Here is an 18,791-nt window from a genome sequence, read left to right as displayed (position 1 = left end):
CTATGGACTGGGTTGTCAGGGACATGTGGTGGCCATGTGGCAGGACCCTGGAGTTCTGGCGCCACAGCTCCCGGCCTGTGAGGCCCTCTGTGGCTGCCCCTCCTCCTCCCAGCTGCTTGGGGGAAGGGAGGTCTAAGCGGGCCTGGGGGGCCCTCCGGAGTCAGAGGGGGATGAGGCACTCACTATCCATCCCCTCTCAGCATATCCTGGAGGCCTGAGCAGCAGCTGGGGCCCATCTTCTAAAGCTTGACTCCTCCTGACCCGCCTCCTACACCCCTTGCTGCTTTCACAACAAAGAAAGAATGTGGGGGTGGTGGCGCTGGGGGTTGGGGGTGCCTGGAACAAGGGCTGCGCAGGGCCTCCCCACAGCTGGAGACTTGGCCATGCCCTGCAGCCCAGACTGCCTGGAGATGGACTTGGGATAAATTTGTCAGTTTAACAGCCTTCAGCCAGGCATTCAGAGCCCAGTCTGTTTCTACCTTTGGGTTCAGATTGGTCCAGAGCCAAACCAGACCCCAGCCATGCACGGGTCCTTCACTTCTCCAGGCTGTATCTCTCCTGGGGTTCTTCAGTAACTCCAGGTTACCTTGCTTGGGGGACATCAAGGACACCCTTCTGTTCTAGGTCTTCCTCAGGATTTTAGGTCGTTGAGAAGTGAGCCAGAGCCCACCTTTTCCCTTTTCTACCCAGAGAATTTGGGGGAAACAGTTGCCCAGAGCCCCCGGGAAGGCCCAGAACCATCCTCCGCAGGGGCCACTAAAGTCACTTTGGTTCCCCAAGTCCCTGCAGAATGGACGGTAGGCACAGCCTATGCTGCCCTACCTCGCTCAGGTCCCCGCACTCCCCAGGGCCTGCCTCCCTCTGTCCCCTATCCATCTCCAGACCCCTCCCCCTACTGCGAGCTCCTCCCCGCCGCGACGGGGAGGGGGCGTCGAAGGGGCGGGGCGCCGCGCGGCGGCCGGCGGGGAGGGTCGTCGCGGGGCGGGGCCTGGCGGCGGCGGCGACGGCAGCAGCAGCTACGGTGGCGGCCGCGCGCGAGGGCTCGGAGGTACCAGCGGCGCGCGGGTCCGGCTCGGGACGCCTCGGGCTCGGGCTCTGGCTGCGGCTGCTGCAGCGGCGCCCGCCCTCTGGTGCGCTCGGCCTCCCGGGCCCGCCGCCGAGCGCAGTTCGAACGCCCGCCGAGCGCTGGCCGGGTCCTTCTCCCGAGCCTGCCGCGATGGCAGCTGCGCCGGGAATCCCGAGCAATCTCCGCCGGCTGCCCCTGCTCAGCGTCCTGCTGTTGCCGCTGCTGGGCGGTGAGTCGCGGCGAGCTGCGGGGACGGGGCTCGGGGAGCGCGCGGGAGCCCCGCGGGCAAAAGGGGGCACGAGGAGGTGGCTTTAGGCAGCTGGGCCGGGCGAGACACCCTGGAGTGGTGGAGAGGCTGGCGGCAGGCGCGAAGTCCTGGCGCCCGGGGTGGCGAAGCCCCCGCGGACTCGCCCCCTTGGATTCGCCCGGGCCCCTCTCCCTTGGCACTAGCGAGGACGCCTTTCCACCCGCCACGGAGTTTTCCCTGTCGGAGCGGAGAGTTTGCTCGGGAACTGCCGGGAGTTGCTGGCTCCCGGGCTCCGCTGGGGAGTTTCTTTTCGGGAGGGAAACGACTCTGTCCCTACTTTAGGGGAGCGCGATGCGGTGGCTGGTGGGGGGACGGAGTCCCTCCAGCAGTCTCAGCCTAGGTGAAGGAGGCCGGCCTGGGGCCGGATTCGGGATCGACCTGCGCCGCGCGGAGCTCGGAGCTTTGTTACCTACGCCGGCCAGACGCTCCCGGCTTCCCTTCTCCCAAGTTCCTGAGCCAGGCTGGGACCCTGATGACCCTGCTAGTGCGGGCAGGAGAAAGGGAAAAATAGGGCCCGCCCCGTCTCCTCCAGCTCTTGGGCCTGAGCCCGGAGCCCCGAGCCCGGAGCCCACTCTCAGCCGGGTCGAATCTGGGGAGCAGGGAGTCCGAGGCTGTCGTGGTGACTAATGTGTGAAGGCCGCTGCCAAAATCGGGCATGGCCGGCCTGCAAAGGTGCGGACGGGGTTGGTTCTGCTCCTTCCTGGATTTCCATCCTGTCTCTCCTCCGGAGGAAGGAAAATCTCTCATTCTGCGGGCAGAAAGGCAAAAAGAGTTCATTCTGCGCTTTATTGGAGGGCCTTAGCATTTTGATGAGGGTGTGGCTTGTATCTACGGGGCAGACTGGACCCGACACCCCCCCCACCCCCACCCCCACCATCCCCCGCCTTTATTTCCTGGCTTGGTCACACCTGAGAGTCACCACTGAGGTGTTGAAGTGCTTTACAGGAAAGCACCAAGCTACCTGCACACCACAAACGGCCTGGACTGGAAATATGCAACACTCCCCTCCCCAAATAAAAGAAAAAGAAAAAGAAACCCACAACACAAAATCTTTGGTGATGATCCTGGCAGCAGCCCTTTTTGGAGGAATCTGCCCAGGACTCCTGGTCCTAGCGTAACACTTTTCCTCTTTCTTGGAAGAGTGTCTACAGGGCGGGTGGGGGTAGAGAATTGCCTTTTCCGACATCTCCCTGGCTGTCAGCTGTTGAGGGATTTTGGTGGTGATGGAATCAACATCTCCCCCAGCCCTAGTTTAAAAGGAGAGGTAAGAACAAGTTCCCAGGAATCGTAGGAGGTCTTTCTGGAGCTTCCCTGTGTTCCTTGTGATGTGTAGGGTGGTTATTGCTCGTGGCAGGACCCACATCTGCTCCCAGAGGAAGTCTGAAAGTTTTTTTGTGCAGCCAGGATGGGGTGGGGGCAGCCAGATGGACGAGCAGCCCCAGCTCGCTGGCTTCCTGGATTGGTGGCTGTTGGGCTTTGGGTGAGTGGGTCGCCTGCTACGGCTGTCTTCATTGCTGATGTTTAGAGCTCTGGAGTCAAGGGGAATTTCTGGTGGAGACTCGGTCCTTGTTAGTCAACAAATACTAAATTCCTAAATTCTTTCCGTGAGAAGACAACTCTGATGTTAATCGATGTTAATCCGATGACGGGTGTTTAAGTGGAGAGAGACAGGGCGTCCTGTATGTGTGTGTGGGGGGGTGGTTAGGGCAGGCTGGCGGTTTGGGACTGGAAGTCTGCAGTCTCTTCTGGGGGTGGGGAGATGTCTTGTGTTCAACAAAGGAACATTTGAATGAAAGCCTTAAATCAGTTCCACCAAGTGTGTCCTGGTGTGGAACCTGCCCGTGTGCTGTAAGCAATTTCAGCCAAGGCCGAGGTGCCTGCTGTCTTCTGGTGAAATCCGGGACTCATTGCACCCCTGGACGGCATGACTTCAGGGGGCAACGATTTTTTAATAGATTACAGTAGATTTTTCCATCTCATTGTTTAACTGCGTAATTAACTGGAGTTTTAGTGAGACCCTGCTGTTAATAAGGCCAGAGTGAGGGACCGAGGCTAGCTTGGTTTGTGGATTAGACCATTTTGAAGTTTGGATAATTATGCTGTAAATGGCTGAATAGCTTTCCAAACTTTGAGATTCCTGTTGACATAAATACAGTGGAGGCGGAAGGAGAGGGCTTGACTTTGGAAATCTGGGATTCTTAGCCCCAGCTGTTTGCATGGTCGGTTGTGGTCACTACCCATTCCTCTTCCCATCCCCCCTCTCTGGGTTCTTCCTTCCAGGCTCTTGTGTCTTTGGGGAGATTGAGTTGTCACAGTAAGACCTAGGCTGTCTTGCAGATTCCTCAAGGCTCTGCAGCCTGTCATGCAGACCTGGGAGTTGCTTTTTATCAGTGATGGGTTTCCTCAGTCGTTGCTGCGAGGGAGGGCATGGGTAATCGGGTAATCTCTGTACTTGGCTTGCTGAAGGATCCAGTCACACTCCTGGCGTTCAGAGCAGGGCTGAGTGGTGGAAAGAGCTCAGGCTGTGGAGAAGAGCAACTCAAACTTTGACAGACCCCGTGGCCCTGGGCAAATTTCTTGACCTCTTCTGTGAAGTTTGCCTCCTCTGTGAAGAGACTTCCCAGAGTTGTGCAAAGGATTAAATGTAATAAAGTCTATACAGGGCCCTTTTCTTGTTCTTCCATCTCCTGGGATAGGCTTCCCACATATGTTCCCAGCCTTACAGTCACCTCCAACAGGAAACATTTTCCACCTACTGGAGCCTTCCATTGCTACCCAACGAGTCAATTTACCATCCCCTGAGATAGGCGTGGTTTCTCAGCCCTTTCTTTCCTCTCCAGCCAGTCCTGGAGTGTTGCCTGAGTCACCCAGGTGCCCGAAATCCTGGTCTCTTATACAGAAACTTGAGGGGTAGAGCTTTCAAATTAGGGGCCCTAGATCTTGCCCAGTATTTGAAGATTTACCTTAACTAACTTTTAATCCATGTATGCACTCTTTCGTGTGATGTCTGCATGTAAAAATTGCCTCACCGTGTCAAAAAAAAAAAATCACCTCCCTTTGGGTTGAACTTGATTTAGATTTTGTCAGGAAACTTGTCCATTAAACGTGGGACTGTAGAAGGTACGTAGCGTTTGGTGACTTGTTCACTTCCTCTTGGAGCCTCTGGTTTTCCTCGAGGTGCCTATGCTCGTTTTATAATGAAGGGCAGTGGAGAAATTGGATTTGTGAGGCAGAAATTTGGTCAGCAGAGGACTTTTCAGGAATACATTTGACTCATAATGTCTCTGCTGGGCTCCAGTGGCTGTACTGTTGTTAAATCTTTGGAAGACTTTATATTTCGGAGCGAGGGTGTGTGTGTGTGAGTTTGCATTTAAGCCGGAGGAGCTTCTGTGAGACTCAGCTGAGATGGATGTTGGCTGGTTCAGACTCTAATATTTGAGCCAAGAGCAGTTTGGGGCCAGGGATTCAGTCTTTGGTGTTTTCTTGATGGAAGAAAGGGTCATTGAGCATGGCTGGGTGCCCTAGGTCTGTTCCCTGAGCCTCTCCCTAACCTCAGTAGCATGTGCCCCTGGTGCTGCCCTTGGCAGAGACACACAGTGGGGTTACAGGCTCAGGGCCACGCTTGCTGGAGCTCACCTTGCCTTCTAGTTCCCTGCCTGCCTCCCTCCTGGATTCCTGCTCTGCGCCAACCACCCCCCCCCCTCGCCTGGTCCTCTAGTCCTTGACGCTGCTGCGGAAGTTTTTGCCATTGTGGCCAGCTGAGAGTGCCGTCTTGGGGTTCTCCGAGCTCACCACGGAGTGCACACCGGGCCCTGCCGAGCCCCTGGCGCTTCGTGGGGAGCTGGCATGGGAGCGGCTACAGCTAATCCGTGGTTTGAGGAAGCCCTCTGTAGTATGTCATTTTTTCCATCCTCTTCTCTGTGTTTAGGCCGTTTCCCTCCCAGTAAAGCTGCTCAAGTAGCAGTGGGGCAGGGAGGAAGCTTTGTTGGAAGGCCAGACACACGCAGGCGCCTTTCCCCTCTTGCGGCTGAGGTTGGGGTCACCAGACTCCGGGGAAAGGATACACAGGTGAGTGGAACACAGTTGACTGGGTGTCCTGCCAATCCCAAGCTCCTGCCAGAAGCTTAGACCCTGATGAGCAAGGATATGCATTTGCTGGTTTGGATGGGTCTTTAATTTCTAAGAATGAGGTCCTGAGTTGTGGGGTAGAGATTGTGAGTCACGTGTTAGGAGGATGTGGATCTGTGGTCCAAAGACCATCAGGTAATACTGTGGAAAGGCTGGTAACCAGAGGACCTATTTAAAATTGGAGTTGTCTGGGCCTGGCTGCAGACCTGCCCATCAGAATCCTCAGGGAAGGAGGCAGAAAAGGTATTTCACTTTCTCGTTTGTTAGATTCTATCTCAGATTTTGAATAGTCACTCCCGTCGCAGTTCAAGCTCAGAAGGAAACTGAGTTTTAAAATTGTTTCCCAGGAAAAGTAGAACAAAACAAAATTGCTTCCCGGGAGATTCTTACTGATGTTCAGGTTTGAGAACCAGTGGGTTTCCATAAGAGCTGTGTCCATTAAAGTGGAGGTGTGGTGTTGAGAAAGGTTGGTGTTGGTCTGGAGGGGCTTAGGAAGGGATCAGTCCAAAGCATCCTCAAGGGTCGTCTGTGGGGGAAGTGTCTCAGTTGGGGCAGGAGGCAGGAAGGAGACACGACAGAGATGGGAATCACATGAAGTGTAGTAAAAGACGCCACTTGGTAAAATGCTAAATAAACCATTCTGGAATGTGTAGGACAGTAAGTCCATGACACAGGAGCAAACAGGGAGGGGAAGGGCTTCAGAGGGAAGAGAGAATTGAATTGCTCATAGAGGTAGGCTGTGGTGATGGATCAGAATGATATAAAGGCGTTGGACCAGGAGTCTGAAAACCTGGCTGGCTCTTGTCTAACATCACGCCCACCAGTGCATGATAGAGGAGGAGAAGACATTTGTGGTCCCGTGACACCTGCTTTTCTGTATCCTGGACCTGGCTTATTTGCTGCTTGGCCTTATGACCCTGAGCTGGTTAGTTAACCTTTTGAACCTCAGTTTCCTCATCTGCAAGGTACAAGTGCCGCTGATCACTCCCTTGTCCACCTCCAGAAAGTTCAAGGTCGTGTTCCCCCTGGAGAAGGTTGACCCGGGGGTGTAGCCTCTCTGGCCAGAGGCTACCCGGACCCTTTGTCTCCTTTTAGGACATCAGCCTTTCTTTCCAGTTCCCAATCTCTAGAATGGTTTGTAAGAGCTTGCCAGAGTTATTTTGGACTGGCAGCTTTAGAAATGGTTTCCTCATTTGAGAGCACAGATGTTCTAAATGGGTCTCAGTATTCCAGCAGAATCTCGGAAAGGTGGGCACAAGCTCTTTGCATTTCCTGGTGAGAACTCTTCTCCTTCTGTCCTAGCAGATTCTCCCAGAGTGATCACTGCTGGTTCGGGGCCACCGTCTCCATGGGCGTGCCGATGTTCTTCTAGGGAGTGGGTGGTAAGCTGTGTTTTGTGCAGCCTTGACTGACTTAGAATATCCAGGGGAGGAGATTCTGTGATCATGGGATGGCTGTGGAGTTTCCCCGGTCACTCTGGGTAGTTTATGCGACCTTCTGTCAATACTGTAGGGAGGTTCCTGAGGTGTGGCATGGTCAGGGATGGATGGCTCTCTCCCTGGGTGGTTAAGAAGGCCTGAATGGACAGTAGCATGCATTGCCTCCGCTCCGGGAGATACACTGGCTTCTTTTTGCCCCTTCTGGGGTGCCGTTGGTGAGGCAGTGAGGAGAATGATGGGTCTGTTTGGGGGGTGGCTGAGGTGTCCCAGCAGCTAGCTCATAGAGTACCTTTGTGCAGATTAGAAATGGGTGCCCTTCCTCCAAGTGAATGCAACCCTGCATCAGGACACAGGGCAGTATTTCAGTATTAACACCTTGGCTGGGTATCTTGAGTAGTGCACAACCTATACAATCATATGTGGCCATCCCATTGGAATGAGTGGCTCTTTGCTTCTCAGCTGATGGGCCAAGATGATTTTGGTGAACTCTAATATTATGTTTTAGATGAGTAATTTTCTCTACTATTCACCTGCCTCCTGTGGTGGTGGCCTGGAGCATTGCTGTTCATCCCATACTGTAGGAGAAACCCGAGAGGCTGAGGCCCCAGTGCTGTACCTGCTTTTCATATATGTCTGTAGCTGCTGGGATCTTGGTCTGTTTCTGGGCTCCTCCCCCCACCGGAGGATTTTACTGCCTTGCACATGCAGGCTTCTAAAGCATTAGTAATAATTAATAAGGAAGCCTGGCTGAGACTTCAGGGAAGTGGGGCTGCTCAGAGTTTCTTCCACATCTCATTAAGAAGTACCAGGCTTGCCTCTCTCCCTGGACACCTGGGCCCTCCAGTGTCCCCAGGTAAAGTGTGTAGGCTTTCCTGTTTTAGAGAAAATGCTGCAGTGATGGTAGAGTCTCTTCAGTAGCAAAGATGGGTTTTGGTGGGCTCTAGTTCTGGGTACCCTGGGGGGGTGTGTCCCTCGTCTGGAGGCACTGGGAGGGAGGCACGGGCCCTGCTCCCCTATTTGCCCCAGACTGCTCATATGACATTGGACAAGTCCCACCTGCCACTTGGGCCTCAACCTGAGGACTCAAGACCTTGGAAGACCTTGAATGTGGTGACCTTTGGGGACTGACCCAGTATTGCCATTCAGAACCTCCGGCTTTGTTTCTGTCACATCTTATAGGCCCTTTTCCTCACCTGTAGTTTTGGGGAGAGGACTTTAAGGGCCGTATTTTGTTCTGGAGTGTCTACTGCGTGGGCATAGATGTGTTTAGACTCGATCAACTGGTGATGTTGGTATTAGGGTTTTATTCCTTAGGTGCAAGGGGGAATGGAGAAGTTTGAGTAAATTCTAGAAAGGTTTGGGAGAGAATTCTTGTGAGGGGAAAAAAGTTTGTGTGTGTGTGTTTTTTAGATTTTATTTATTCATTTGAGAGAGTAGAATGAGCATGAGGGAGCTTGAGTGCAGAAGCTGGGGGGAGGGGCAGAGGGAGAAACAAACTCCTTACTGAGCAGGGAGCCCTACTCGGGACTTGATCCCAGGACCCTGGGACCATGACCTGAGCCAAAGGCAGACACTTAACCGACTGAGCCACCCAATTCTCCAAAAGAAGATTTTATCTGAGTCAAAGGCAGATGGGGCGCCTGGGTGGCTCAGTCACTAAGCATCTGCCTTTGGCTCAGGTCATATCCCAGGGTCCTGAGATAGAGCCCTGAGTAGGGCTCCCGGCTCAGTGGGGAGTTTGCTTCTCCCTCTGCCGCTCCCCCTGCTTGTGCTGCTGCTCGCTCTCCCTCTGACAAATGAATAAATAAAATCTTAAAAAAAAAAAAAAAGAAGACAGAAACTTACCTGGTTAGTCCTCAAGTACTCGAGGAATTAGTGCTTTGGCGAGGATCACCTCTTCCTTTGCACAGAAGCAGGAACAACTGAAGAGAGGCTTCAAGCAGGGAGAAGGGGCTGGGGGTGCTTTGGGAGGGCCACCTCTGTAACCCCAACAAGTGTACCCCCAGTGGCAGTTGACAGAACGCTTTCACTCACACTGACATTTGATCCTATAGTGTGGCTCAGAGGCAGGCAGGAGGAAGATGGGTGGTTTCCGGGTGGGGGGAAGGTGAAGGGAGGGGAGGCATTTGACAAGTAGAGCACCTGAGGTATGGAGTAAGATCCTGTCAGGACCGCAGGGCTGGTAGGTGGGAGAGCTGATTCTGTGTTCTTGTCTGTCTAGGGGCTGTGAAGTGCCACACACACGGGCCCCGGAGTGCGGTGCATGCCGGGGAGTGGGCTTGGCAGACGCGACCACTGTGTGGGTTTAGGGGCAGTCCTGTTAGAGGGTGGAGGAGCCTTCGCTCTTTCTACCTAAGGATCGAGCAGTTCAGTAACTTCGCATGGAGAGACCTTTTGCCCCATTGTGTTCAAGATTGCCAGATTTTCTCCCTCTTTTTTAAGAATTTGTCGTTACAAAACAGCACGGTTAAGGTTTTCGGTGGCCTGTTCAGAGGTGTCTGTCCATCCTAGAGTTTTTAGAGTCACGGTCAAACTGTGTAATCTAGAAGTCCAGAACACGATTTGAGCCGAGGCCTCGGTTTCTCCCACCTGGTGCTTCTGGAAGGTCGAGGGCAGTTGCAGGCCCTGGCTTGCAGGGGTGCTGCCTCATACCAGACCCGTGTGCCTGCAGGGAGGTGTACACCCGGCGATGCTGTGCTGGAGACCACGTAGGTGGTAAAGAGAGTTGTCGCTTCTGTGGTTAACAGAGGTGCTGCCTCTAACCGCTGTTGTGGTGATGGGTGTGCCCACACCCGGTAGGGACACGGTGGACATAGGTTTCCCTTCCATTTCTGATTTTGGAGGCAAGTCTTTTAATTCCCAAGAGGTTTCAGAATTGCTCGGACAGTGACCTCTGATGTTCTGGGACATGTCCGTGTTTGGGTGCCGGCTAGATCTCCCTTTGGCGGGAGCTGCTAACCCCTCTTGGCTGTCCTGCTGAGTTTTGTTCTTCTGCTTCCAAAGCTCTCAGGTTCCAGCCTGGGAACCTGAGTCCCATTGCTGAAGGGTACAAAGTGATACTTTGGTGTTCTGATTCTCTTATAGCTCATCTGTTTAAAAGGGGAAAAAAAAAAAAAAGAGAGAGAGAGAGAGAGAGAGAAGGATCCTTCAGGTCAGCAGGTCCTTACAGAGGAGATGTGCAAGGATCGAGTTTGAGATCCCAAGTTCATTTCCAGCTACCCGAAAAACAAAACCAATCACAAACAAAGAAAATGGTTGTCTTGCAGTCCTGGGAAAGGGGGGTGGGTGGGCGGGCAGAGAAGATTTGTTGTTGGTCTTATAGCTCCAGCTACAAAGACCAAACCATTCTATCTGTTTGGTTAATTTAGCAGATTACCCAGTTGTTAAACTGACCAATTTAAAAAATGCCCAGCTTGCTAGCAGCTTTGTGCCTGTGGTCGGCCTGTGATCTGGCCTGTGATCCGGGCTCCTCCTCCACCGCAGGGGTCCGGGCCTCCTGCAGGAGGAGCTTCCCGGGGAGGAGGGGTGGCTGAGCCCGGGAACAGCCCCAGGGGGCCTGGAGGAGGATCTCTGTCTTCTTTTTACCACCACCTCCCACCATTCCCCCCCCCCCCAAGACTCCTTGAAACAAAGGGCTTTTTATTTAGTAAACATCTCACCCTGCTTGGAAGTAGCGTCCTGAGTTTGTTGGTGGGGTGCAGGGAAAGGGGGTGGCGAGTCGGCCCCCCTTCGTTTCTGGGTAAGGGGCTGGGGTGCTTCTCTGGCCTTGTGTGTCTTTTTCAACTCTTAACTTTCCCTTTGTTTCCAGGGCCTCTTGAACCTGGTCTGAGAGGTCCTGCTGAGCTGGCCTGCTGTGTCTCTCCTTGAGCCTCCCGGTGAGACGGTGAGACTCACTTTCCCAGGCGCCCCAAGGCTGCTGCGGGCAGATCCAAAAAGGAGTCCAGCAAGGGTGGGCCAGCCGGGCCTGAGCCTGGGTGGCACCTCTCTCTGTCCCCTTCCCACCCAGCCCAGATCAAAGGAACCTCCTCCGGGAGCAGGGAAATACTTCTCCCAACATCCCCACCAGTGAGTAAACAGCCAGGGCCCCTTGCAGCTTTTGAACCGTGGTGCTTCAGGCCGGGAGGAATGCAGAACATTTCATTTTAGGAGTGGACTTAGGTTTCCACTGCTTTCGGTATTTGCAAATTTGAAACAAATGCCCTCATTTAGCAGCAGGCAGGCTGGGCAGTAAACGGGGGCTGTTTAAGGGCGTTTATGGCTGTCACAGGTATTTGCGGGTAGAGGGACCCCAGCAGGTTTGGGAAAGGACAGAGGGTTTATGGATAGGTGGGTTGTACAAAGACCCCAGCCAGGTCTCTGGTAGAGGGTGGTTGTTAGGTGGGCTTTGTCATAAAAAGCTTTGCCGCCTCCTGCCCCCCCAGGAAGTATCTCCTTCTGGCAGACAAAGAGGTTTGAGATGGTGTTTATCCCCCTGGGGCTGATGCTAAGGGCCTTGTCCCTCTCGTTTGGCTGCCAAAGTATCAGATTTCCAGTGAACCCTGCCTTTCCCACCCCCGCAGCTTGAAAGGCTCATTAAATGTGCTTTATATATAACAAGTTGGCTGCGAGGTCCCCCCTCACTTCCAGCCAGTTTTGTGAGGAAGGAGCTAGGAAAACCTGTTTTCCTTTTGTTGTTGTTTCTGGAAGTAGATCTGTAAGGAGCAATTGCAGAAAGACCCTGATTTTAGCAATCAGCCAAGCAAGGGTTATTTGCCTTTGATGGGGCAGCTTAGCTGGGGTTGATCTGCCTGAGGCCTGGGGGTGCCACCTGCCTGGGCCAGGGAAATTCAGAAATCTGTTTAGGATGGGGCGCCTGGGTGGCTCAGTCCTTGAGCATCTGCCTTTGGCTCAGGTCATGATCCCGGGGTCCTGAGAGTGAGTTCCGCTTAGCGGGGAGCCTGCTTCTCCCTCTCCCACTCCCCCTGCCTCCTCCTGCTCTTGCTGTGTCTCTGTCAAATTAAAAAAAAAAAAAAAAGGAAAGAAAGAAATCTGTTTGGGAATGGAGTTCTGGTTTCACAACTTGTTCACCAAGAGACCCTAGAGCCTCAGTTTCCCTTTTGTAAGATGAGGGTCATAATACCAACTCCATTAGGGTGCTTTTAAGGATTCCGTGAGACTGTACTGTCTGTCTTTCATCATCTCTAAGGTGCTCTTCTTTTTTTCCCCCCAGTTTCATACCTTTGAAGCCTGGTGGTAACATAATCAATTATGTCCTAATGTGTCTTAGTTTAACCGGGACCATCTCCTTTTAGCGGAACACAGATAACAGTGCATCTTAAAATTGGTGACACCTTTGAAATTCAGTGTATGAGAAGGACTTAGACTGTCCTAGAGTGAATCATAAAAGATAGTTATCATATGAGGGTGATTTATTTACAGGTCTGCTTTTGTTTGCCATCCACCAGTAACTTTCAGTAGAAACTGTTTCCTTTTTAGTCTGGCACATAAATAACAAATGATGCTTAAGGCACCAGGCATCATGCTAGGTTGAGTATGTGAGAGGGTGGGGGGAGGCACTGTAAGTCTTCAGAAGGCAAGAGATGTCTAGAAAAGGAGGCGGATGTCCCTAGGAGGGCAGACAGACAATTATGGAAAGAAAATCCCTTTCTAATGGTAGTGTCTCCACTTTGAAAAGCTGGGCTATTCCTGGGGGAGGCTAGAGACTCATTCCAGGAATGGATCGTCTGGGAGGCACATCAAGACAGAACCAGAAGAGAGTAATTAACAAGGCAAGGATGCAGAGAAGCACCAAAGAAGGGGGACCCAGAAAATGCCAGGCACTTGGAGGATGGATCCATGAGTGGGGGCAGGCAGGAGACAGACAGGAGCTGGTAGCATTTCCTTCCCCTCCCAGGCTGTGTAGTGGTGTGGGTTTGAGCCAAGGTTTGTGGAGACAACTGGTGCCATTCATTCTGCTTTGTGCTATCTAGGCGTTTGCTTAAGAGCACCTTCCTCCCCCACCCCCAGGACTAGAGTGGCCCAAAGGCTGGGGAGTTCATCATTTGCTTGAGTTCTGGTTTATCTGATGGTAGGATGGATTAACTGCGGAGTTGGGGTTTAGATGGTAGACAGAGGAAGAGCTCTTTCATATGCATTAGTGAAAGTAGAGAGAAAAACTTTGATTTCCTTTTGTTAAAAATGGATTGCTGTGTAAGCCTTCCAGATGTTTACTTCTACCTTATAGGGGTTTCAAAATACATTCTTTCTGTGTTGTTGTCCAGAATTTTAACCCTCACTAGGTGTGCCCAGCTAGGAAAGGGTCTGATTAATGGATCATTTTTGGAAGGCAAGAACTTAGAAGTCCCAGGGTCTAGGAGACGCAGCTCCTGTGTGAAGTGAATGCCCTTTTTTGCTTCCGTTGGCTTCCTTTGGCTTCTTTGGCAGTGTCTTGAAGAAGAATAAGGTATTGTGGCAGATGTGTCTTGAACAATCAGGAAGAATGGTTTTGAGGTTAAGGAAATTCCAGTGCTCTTCTCCTAAAAGCCTTTGATGTAGTGGTATTTAAATCCTCAAAAAGGGCATTTTTGAGAATATAGGCCCTCTAAAACTCAGTGTGAAGTGTTCTTCCGGGGAAGCCGGTCTCGCTGGCTTCTCTGTCATGTGAGGATTGAAAAGAGGGAGTGGTGCTTTTCAAACCAGGTCAGCAAAGACTTTGAAGCCCTTTTTATATTTCGGGCACCCAGAGAGATACCTGTGGGCCCTCAGTGCTCCTGATTTTGGTCAGTTTGGGTCTAACATCCCCTATTCCTTATTTACATCCACGACCAGAACAACCTAGAGAGGACTTGGATGGACCTCTGGGGGTCTCTTGCCAGCTGCTGGCCTCAGGGGTGATGGCTGTGGCATTAACAGCTGCTTGCTCTGGTCCAGGCTGCTGCCCCAGCCCCAGGGAGAGATGTTGATGGGGCATATAATCAGGCCGATGGGAACGGCAAATCCCCCTGAGCCCATGTTGGAAGTGAATTAGCGGAAGGTTGCTCTTAGACTCCTGACAAATTGCTTTCAGTTCCTGCGGCCAAAAAGAGAACTCTGAAAACAGGGTGTAAATTGGGTTATTTACACTCCCTCTGTTTTTGTTGCTGCCATGAAGTTGGTGAAGGAGGGCATGGGTCCAAGGGAGCTTTTCAGGTTCTTGGTTTCTCTGTTCCTCGGGTACCTGGCATCAGGTGAGGAGGCGGTGGGGGTGGGTGTGTCAGAGTGTAATGGCCTTGAATGCGGGATGTATGGTGACCGGACAGGCCTTTGAGGTGCCCGGGACCAACCCCTTTGATTAGATCAAAGAAATACCTTTTGTTTTTCCACTCACACTTTCCTCTGCCCTGCAGCCAGAGTTGTAAAGAGGTGGAGCTGTGAGGGTCTGCATATGGTGGCCGGGGTGGTGAGTGGAGGGGGGCGGTGAGGGAGGGGTCTTCCCTCCTGCTGAGCACTTCCTGCTTTTCGGCGCCTGCTGCCCTTGGTGTGCGGGGGTCTGCCTGGGCTAGCCTGGGCACCTCAGGTTTTGCTGGGCCGCTGCCCGGTAGGGCCCTGCCTGAGCTGGGCTGTAAGCCGGTGAAACCAGCCACACAAAGACGGATTTCACTCCAGGCTAAGTGTTTTGTTGCTGAATCATTTGCATTCATTAAAAGTAGTGAAGGGCCAGTGATATTTAAGGCAACAGGACCGGTTTGCTGGAGGCCGCTGCCTTAGAACCTCATTAAGAATTCTTGGGGCGGGGGAGAGGATAGGCGCAGCTCATTCAAAGCTTACTTAACTTCTGACTGTTTTGGGCATAGGCCAGCTACTAAAATATGAAAAATGTTTGCCCAGCAGCCCCCAGTGCTTGGCCAGACTGCCCTGGCCAAAGAAAACACACACAATTCATTATTTAGCCTCCTCCTGTGAGCAAGCTTGTGTCTCTTCCTCCCCTGGGACCTTGCTGAGTTGGGGGCACAGGGCACGGGGCAGGGGAGTGCAGGGGTCCACAGAGGAGGTGCAGGAAGACTCCTACCTATTTTAAGAGGAAACTTGGTGCGGGGGTGCTTGGGAGGCTCAGTGGGTTAAGCCTCTGCCTTTGGCTCAGGTCATAATCTTGGGGTCCTGGGATCAAGCCCCACATCGGGCTCTCTGTTGGTGGGGAGCCTACTTCCTCCTCTCTCTCTGACTGCCTCTCTGCCTACTTGTGACCTCTCTGTCAAATAAATAAATACAATCTTAGAAAAAAAAAAGAGGCAGATCCCCACCCACCTCCCCCAGGTTATTTGACTCATTCCCTACTGATGGATTTTAGGGTGTTTCTGAGGATTTGCTATTTAAAACAGTGCCATCAGAAATGTCCTTGTACCTACCTTTGCCCTTGTGCTTGCCTGTATGTAGGATAAATTCCCAGAGATGGAGCTGCTCTGCCAAAAGGAATGAACATAATCAAACTTGTGTCCAGCGTTCTACACTTAAGTAATTTTTCTGAAGAGGGAGTTTTTAGCTTTCATCAAGTTTCTTTTCTTTTTAAAAAAGATTTATTTATTTTTAAAGATTTTATTCATTATTCATTATTCATTTGAGAGAGAGAGAGAGTGTGTGTGGGAGGGGGTAGGAGGGAGAGGCAGAGGGAGAAGCAGACTCCCCACTGAGCAAGGAGCCCAGTGGGGGCCATCCCAGGATCTGAAGATCATGACCCAAGCTGAAAGGAGATGCTTAACCATCTGAGCCACCCAGGCGCCCCTTTAAAGATTTTATTTATTTGAGACAGAGGTCACACAGGAGCAAGGGGAGGGGCAGAGGGAGAAGCAGACTTCCCGCTGACCAGGAAGCCCCATGCTGCACTGATCCCAAGACCCTGAGATCATAACCTGAGTCGAAGGCAGCCTCTTAACCGAGGGAGCCATCCGGGTGCCCCTTTCATCAAATTTCTGAAACAGCGCTATTCAGTAGGCCTGTGGAAAATCACACAGAATAGCATGTGAAAACAGGTGAGCATGGTTCACATGTGGAGCATTGCTAGGGGGATCAGAGAATTTATCGTCCAGACGGGGACATTATTAATAATTACGCCAAGATAGCCAGCACCTGTCAGGGATGTTCCGGGAAACTTGGGAGTGTGATAGCCCAGTGCCCACCAAGGTTCTCATTCCCTCATTTTTGAGGCCATGTGTGTTCTCTGTTCTACACCATGTAGCTTTAAATGACCTGCTCCTCTTCATTTTCCATTCTGTCAGATGTATTCTTGTTGTTGCCACCAACTTGATGATGGACATAGCAGGGTGGCTTGAGTTCCTGTCATCTGTCTTCTCACAGGCTGGGTAACCCTGCCCTCAGTGTTGTCATGGTTGCTCCAGAAGCTGGATTCCACAGACCAGAATTCTAGTTCTGGAAGCAGTTTAACTTTTCTGAACTCCGTTCTTTATCTGTAGGATGAACATGATAATGGCCAGCTCAGAGGCTCTGGTGAGGGTCTTTGCAGGAAGGTGTGTGTGTGGAGTGAGGGGTGGGGGCCGTTGTGGTGTTGCCCTTGTTTTTTGGCAGGTAAGCTCCAGGGACACTTAGAACTCCTCATGGATGTATGCTTGAAGCCTGTAGGCTCTGCTGGTTGTCTGGATTTGGTTTTTTCTGCTTCTTCATTTATTGCTGTCCCTTAATCGCTCTTCTAGCTTCTCCCTTCCTTTCCATCCCATTGCCCGTGGCTTAGTTCAGTTCTTATCATTTCTTCCTTGGAACACTGCTGGAAAAAAGAAGTGATTTTTCTTTTTTTAAAGGCAGCATCTCCCCCCATCCCCCCACCAACAAATCAAGAAGATACGTATTTTATGAAACCCGAGATGGAAAGAAAAAAATCAGATGAGAAGCAACAGACAAGAGATCAAAAGGAAGCTGACCAAGAAGGGGGAGGAGATAAATACGGGACTGGCTGAGGTAACAAATAGGTATAAGGAAACAAATGCAATAGCAGAAGTAAGTTTCCAGCATAATCTTTTAAGGACCTAATGGACTCTACGATTAACCTAATCAATGCCATGTAGTAGTAGAGCTCTCCGAATCCAGAGGAAAATGTACAGTGAGATAAAAATGATGAAAAAAATGTGATAATTAGAGAAATAGATTCAAGAGTTTAAAAAGCAATGAACAGGGGCAACTGGGTGACTCCGTCGGTTACGTGTCGGACTCTTGGTTTCAGCTTAGGTCGTGATCTCGGGATCATGAGATCCAGCCCCACTATGGGCTCTGCCTTCAGGGGGTTAGTCTGCTGGAGATTCTCCTCCTCCCCCACCCCCATTCTTTCTCTCTGTCTCTCTCAAATAAATATTTCTTTTTTTAAGATTTTATTTGTTTATTTGACAGAGATCGCAAGTAGGCAGAGAGGCAGGCAGAGAGAGAAGAGGAAGCAGGTTCCCCTCTGAGCCCACTGAGCCACCCAGGAGCGAGCCCCTATTTGTTTAAATTTTATTTACTTATTTGTCAGAGCCTAAGGAGGGGGAGCAGCAAGCAGAGGGAGAGGGAGAAGCAGGCTCCCCCGCAGAGCAGGACCCTGATTTGGGGCTCAGTCCCAGGACCCTGGGATCACGACCTGAGCAAAAGGCTGTCATTTAACTGACTGAACCACCCAGGCATCTGAGAAAAAGAGGCTTTAACCTCATTCTTGGCTTTACCACAATTTTTTGAGCACATACGGGGCACCTGAGAGATACTGGGGACATGTAGCAGGGAGTGAGACAGAGCTCACTGTTCAATGAGGAGGGCATTCAGAAATACCTACTAATAAATCAGAGCTGTTATTGCAATAGAAAGATTTAAAAAGTTTATCACAGTTTACCGTGTTCAGTGCCATGCTAAGCAGTCTATGCAAGGAAAACATAAATTACCGAAGTTTCTTCAGGAACCATTAGAATGACTGAGTGACCAGTGTCTATTGGAAACAATTGGAAGAAAGTAAAAACAACTAAATAAAACCCAGAGCTGTTACGTCTGAAGGCATTGACAGGAAACTTCAAAATGCTGAGGAAATAGAGCTTTCTGATGCAAAAAGACTGTCTCAGAGCCCAAGAACAGATGGATGGCCACCCTAACACCTGTCACAACGTTGCTACAGCCTTGTTTCCGAATGCTGACTGACAGTGCAGAAGAGAGAAGCACACTGCTTAGAGAGAGAGTGGTGTCAAAGTCTAATGTAAAATACTGTCAAGTTCCATCTAATAATATGTTAAAGGGTAATATACCATAAACAACTAAAGGATTTATTCCAAAGATGCACAGGTAGTTTAATCAAATAGAATTCATTAGTATAGGAAGACATAGTCACTGTGTCAAATGAACATCCATGCTTGATTTTTTTTTTTTTTTTAAAGAAAAAATTTTAAACCGGGGCGTCTGGGTGGCTCGGTGGGTTGAGCCGCTACCTTCAGCTTAGGTCGTGATCCCAGGGTTCTGGGATGGAGTCCCGCATCTGGCTCTCTGCTTTGGCGGGGAGCCTGCTGGCCTCTCTGCCTGCTTGTGCTCTCTGTCTGTCAAGTAAATAAAATCTTACCAAAAAAAATTTTTTTTTTAAACCACAGCCCACCTTATACTTAAAAACGAAATTATAGGGGCACCTGGGTGGCTCAGTCAGTTGAGCATCCAACTCTTGATTTTGGCTCAGGTTATGATCTCAGAGAAGTGGGATTGAGGCCCATGTGGGTTTCCTCGCTCAGTGGGGAGTCTGCTTGAGATCCTCTCTCTCCCTCCCTTTCTAATTCTCCCCCTGCACTCTTGCTCCCTCGCTCTCAAGTAAATAAATAAATCTAAAAAAAAGAAAAGAAACTAGAATGCTATTCTCATTAAAATAAAGAAGGTATTATTACACTAA

At 51.1% G+C, this 18,791-nt stretch overlaps 1 protein-coding gene across 2 annotated transcripts in view; it reads left to right on the top strand.

Annotated features, from left to right (window-relative positions):
- Positions 1-1,024: 1,024 nt before the first annotated feature.
- PTK7 (protein tyrosine kinase 7 (inactive)) overlaps positions 1,025-18,791 on the top strand; it is a 61,141-nt gene continuing 43,374 nt past the window's right edge. Inside the window, exon 1 of one of the 2 annotated variants that reach the window (XM_032862129.1) lies at positions 1,025-1,295. In XM_032862129.1, coding sequence (XP_032718020.1) covers positions 1,217-1,295 — 79 coding nt within the window. In that variant the 5' untranslated portion in view covers positions 1,025-1,216. Of the gene's footprint in view, positions 1,296-14,004; positions 14,146-18,791 lie in introns of those variants that run through there. The other variant, XM_032862128.1, reaches the window with a different exon arrangement.

This window comes from Lontra canadensis, unplaced genomic scaffold (genome assembly GCF_010015895.1).
Source record: "Lontra canadensis isolate GAN:19392208 unplaced genomic scaffold, GSC_riverotter_1.0 scaffold23, whole genome shotgun sequence".
NCBI lineage: Eukaryota > Metazoa > Chordata > Mammalia > Carnivora > Mustelidae > Lontra > Lontra canadensis.
Note: the sequence above shows the minus strand (reverse complement) of the source record. Positions and strands in the feature narration are given on the sequence as shown.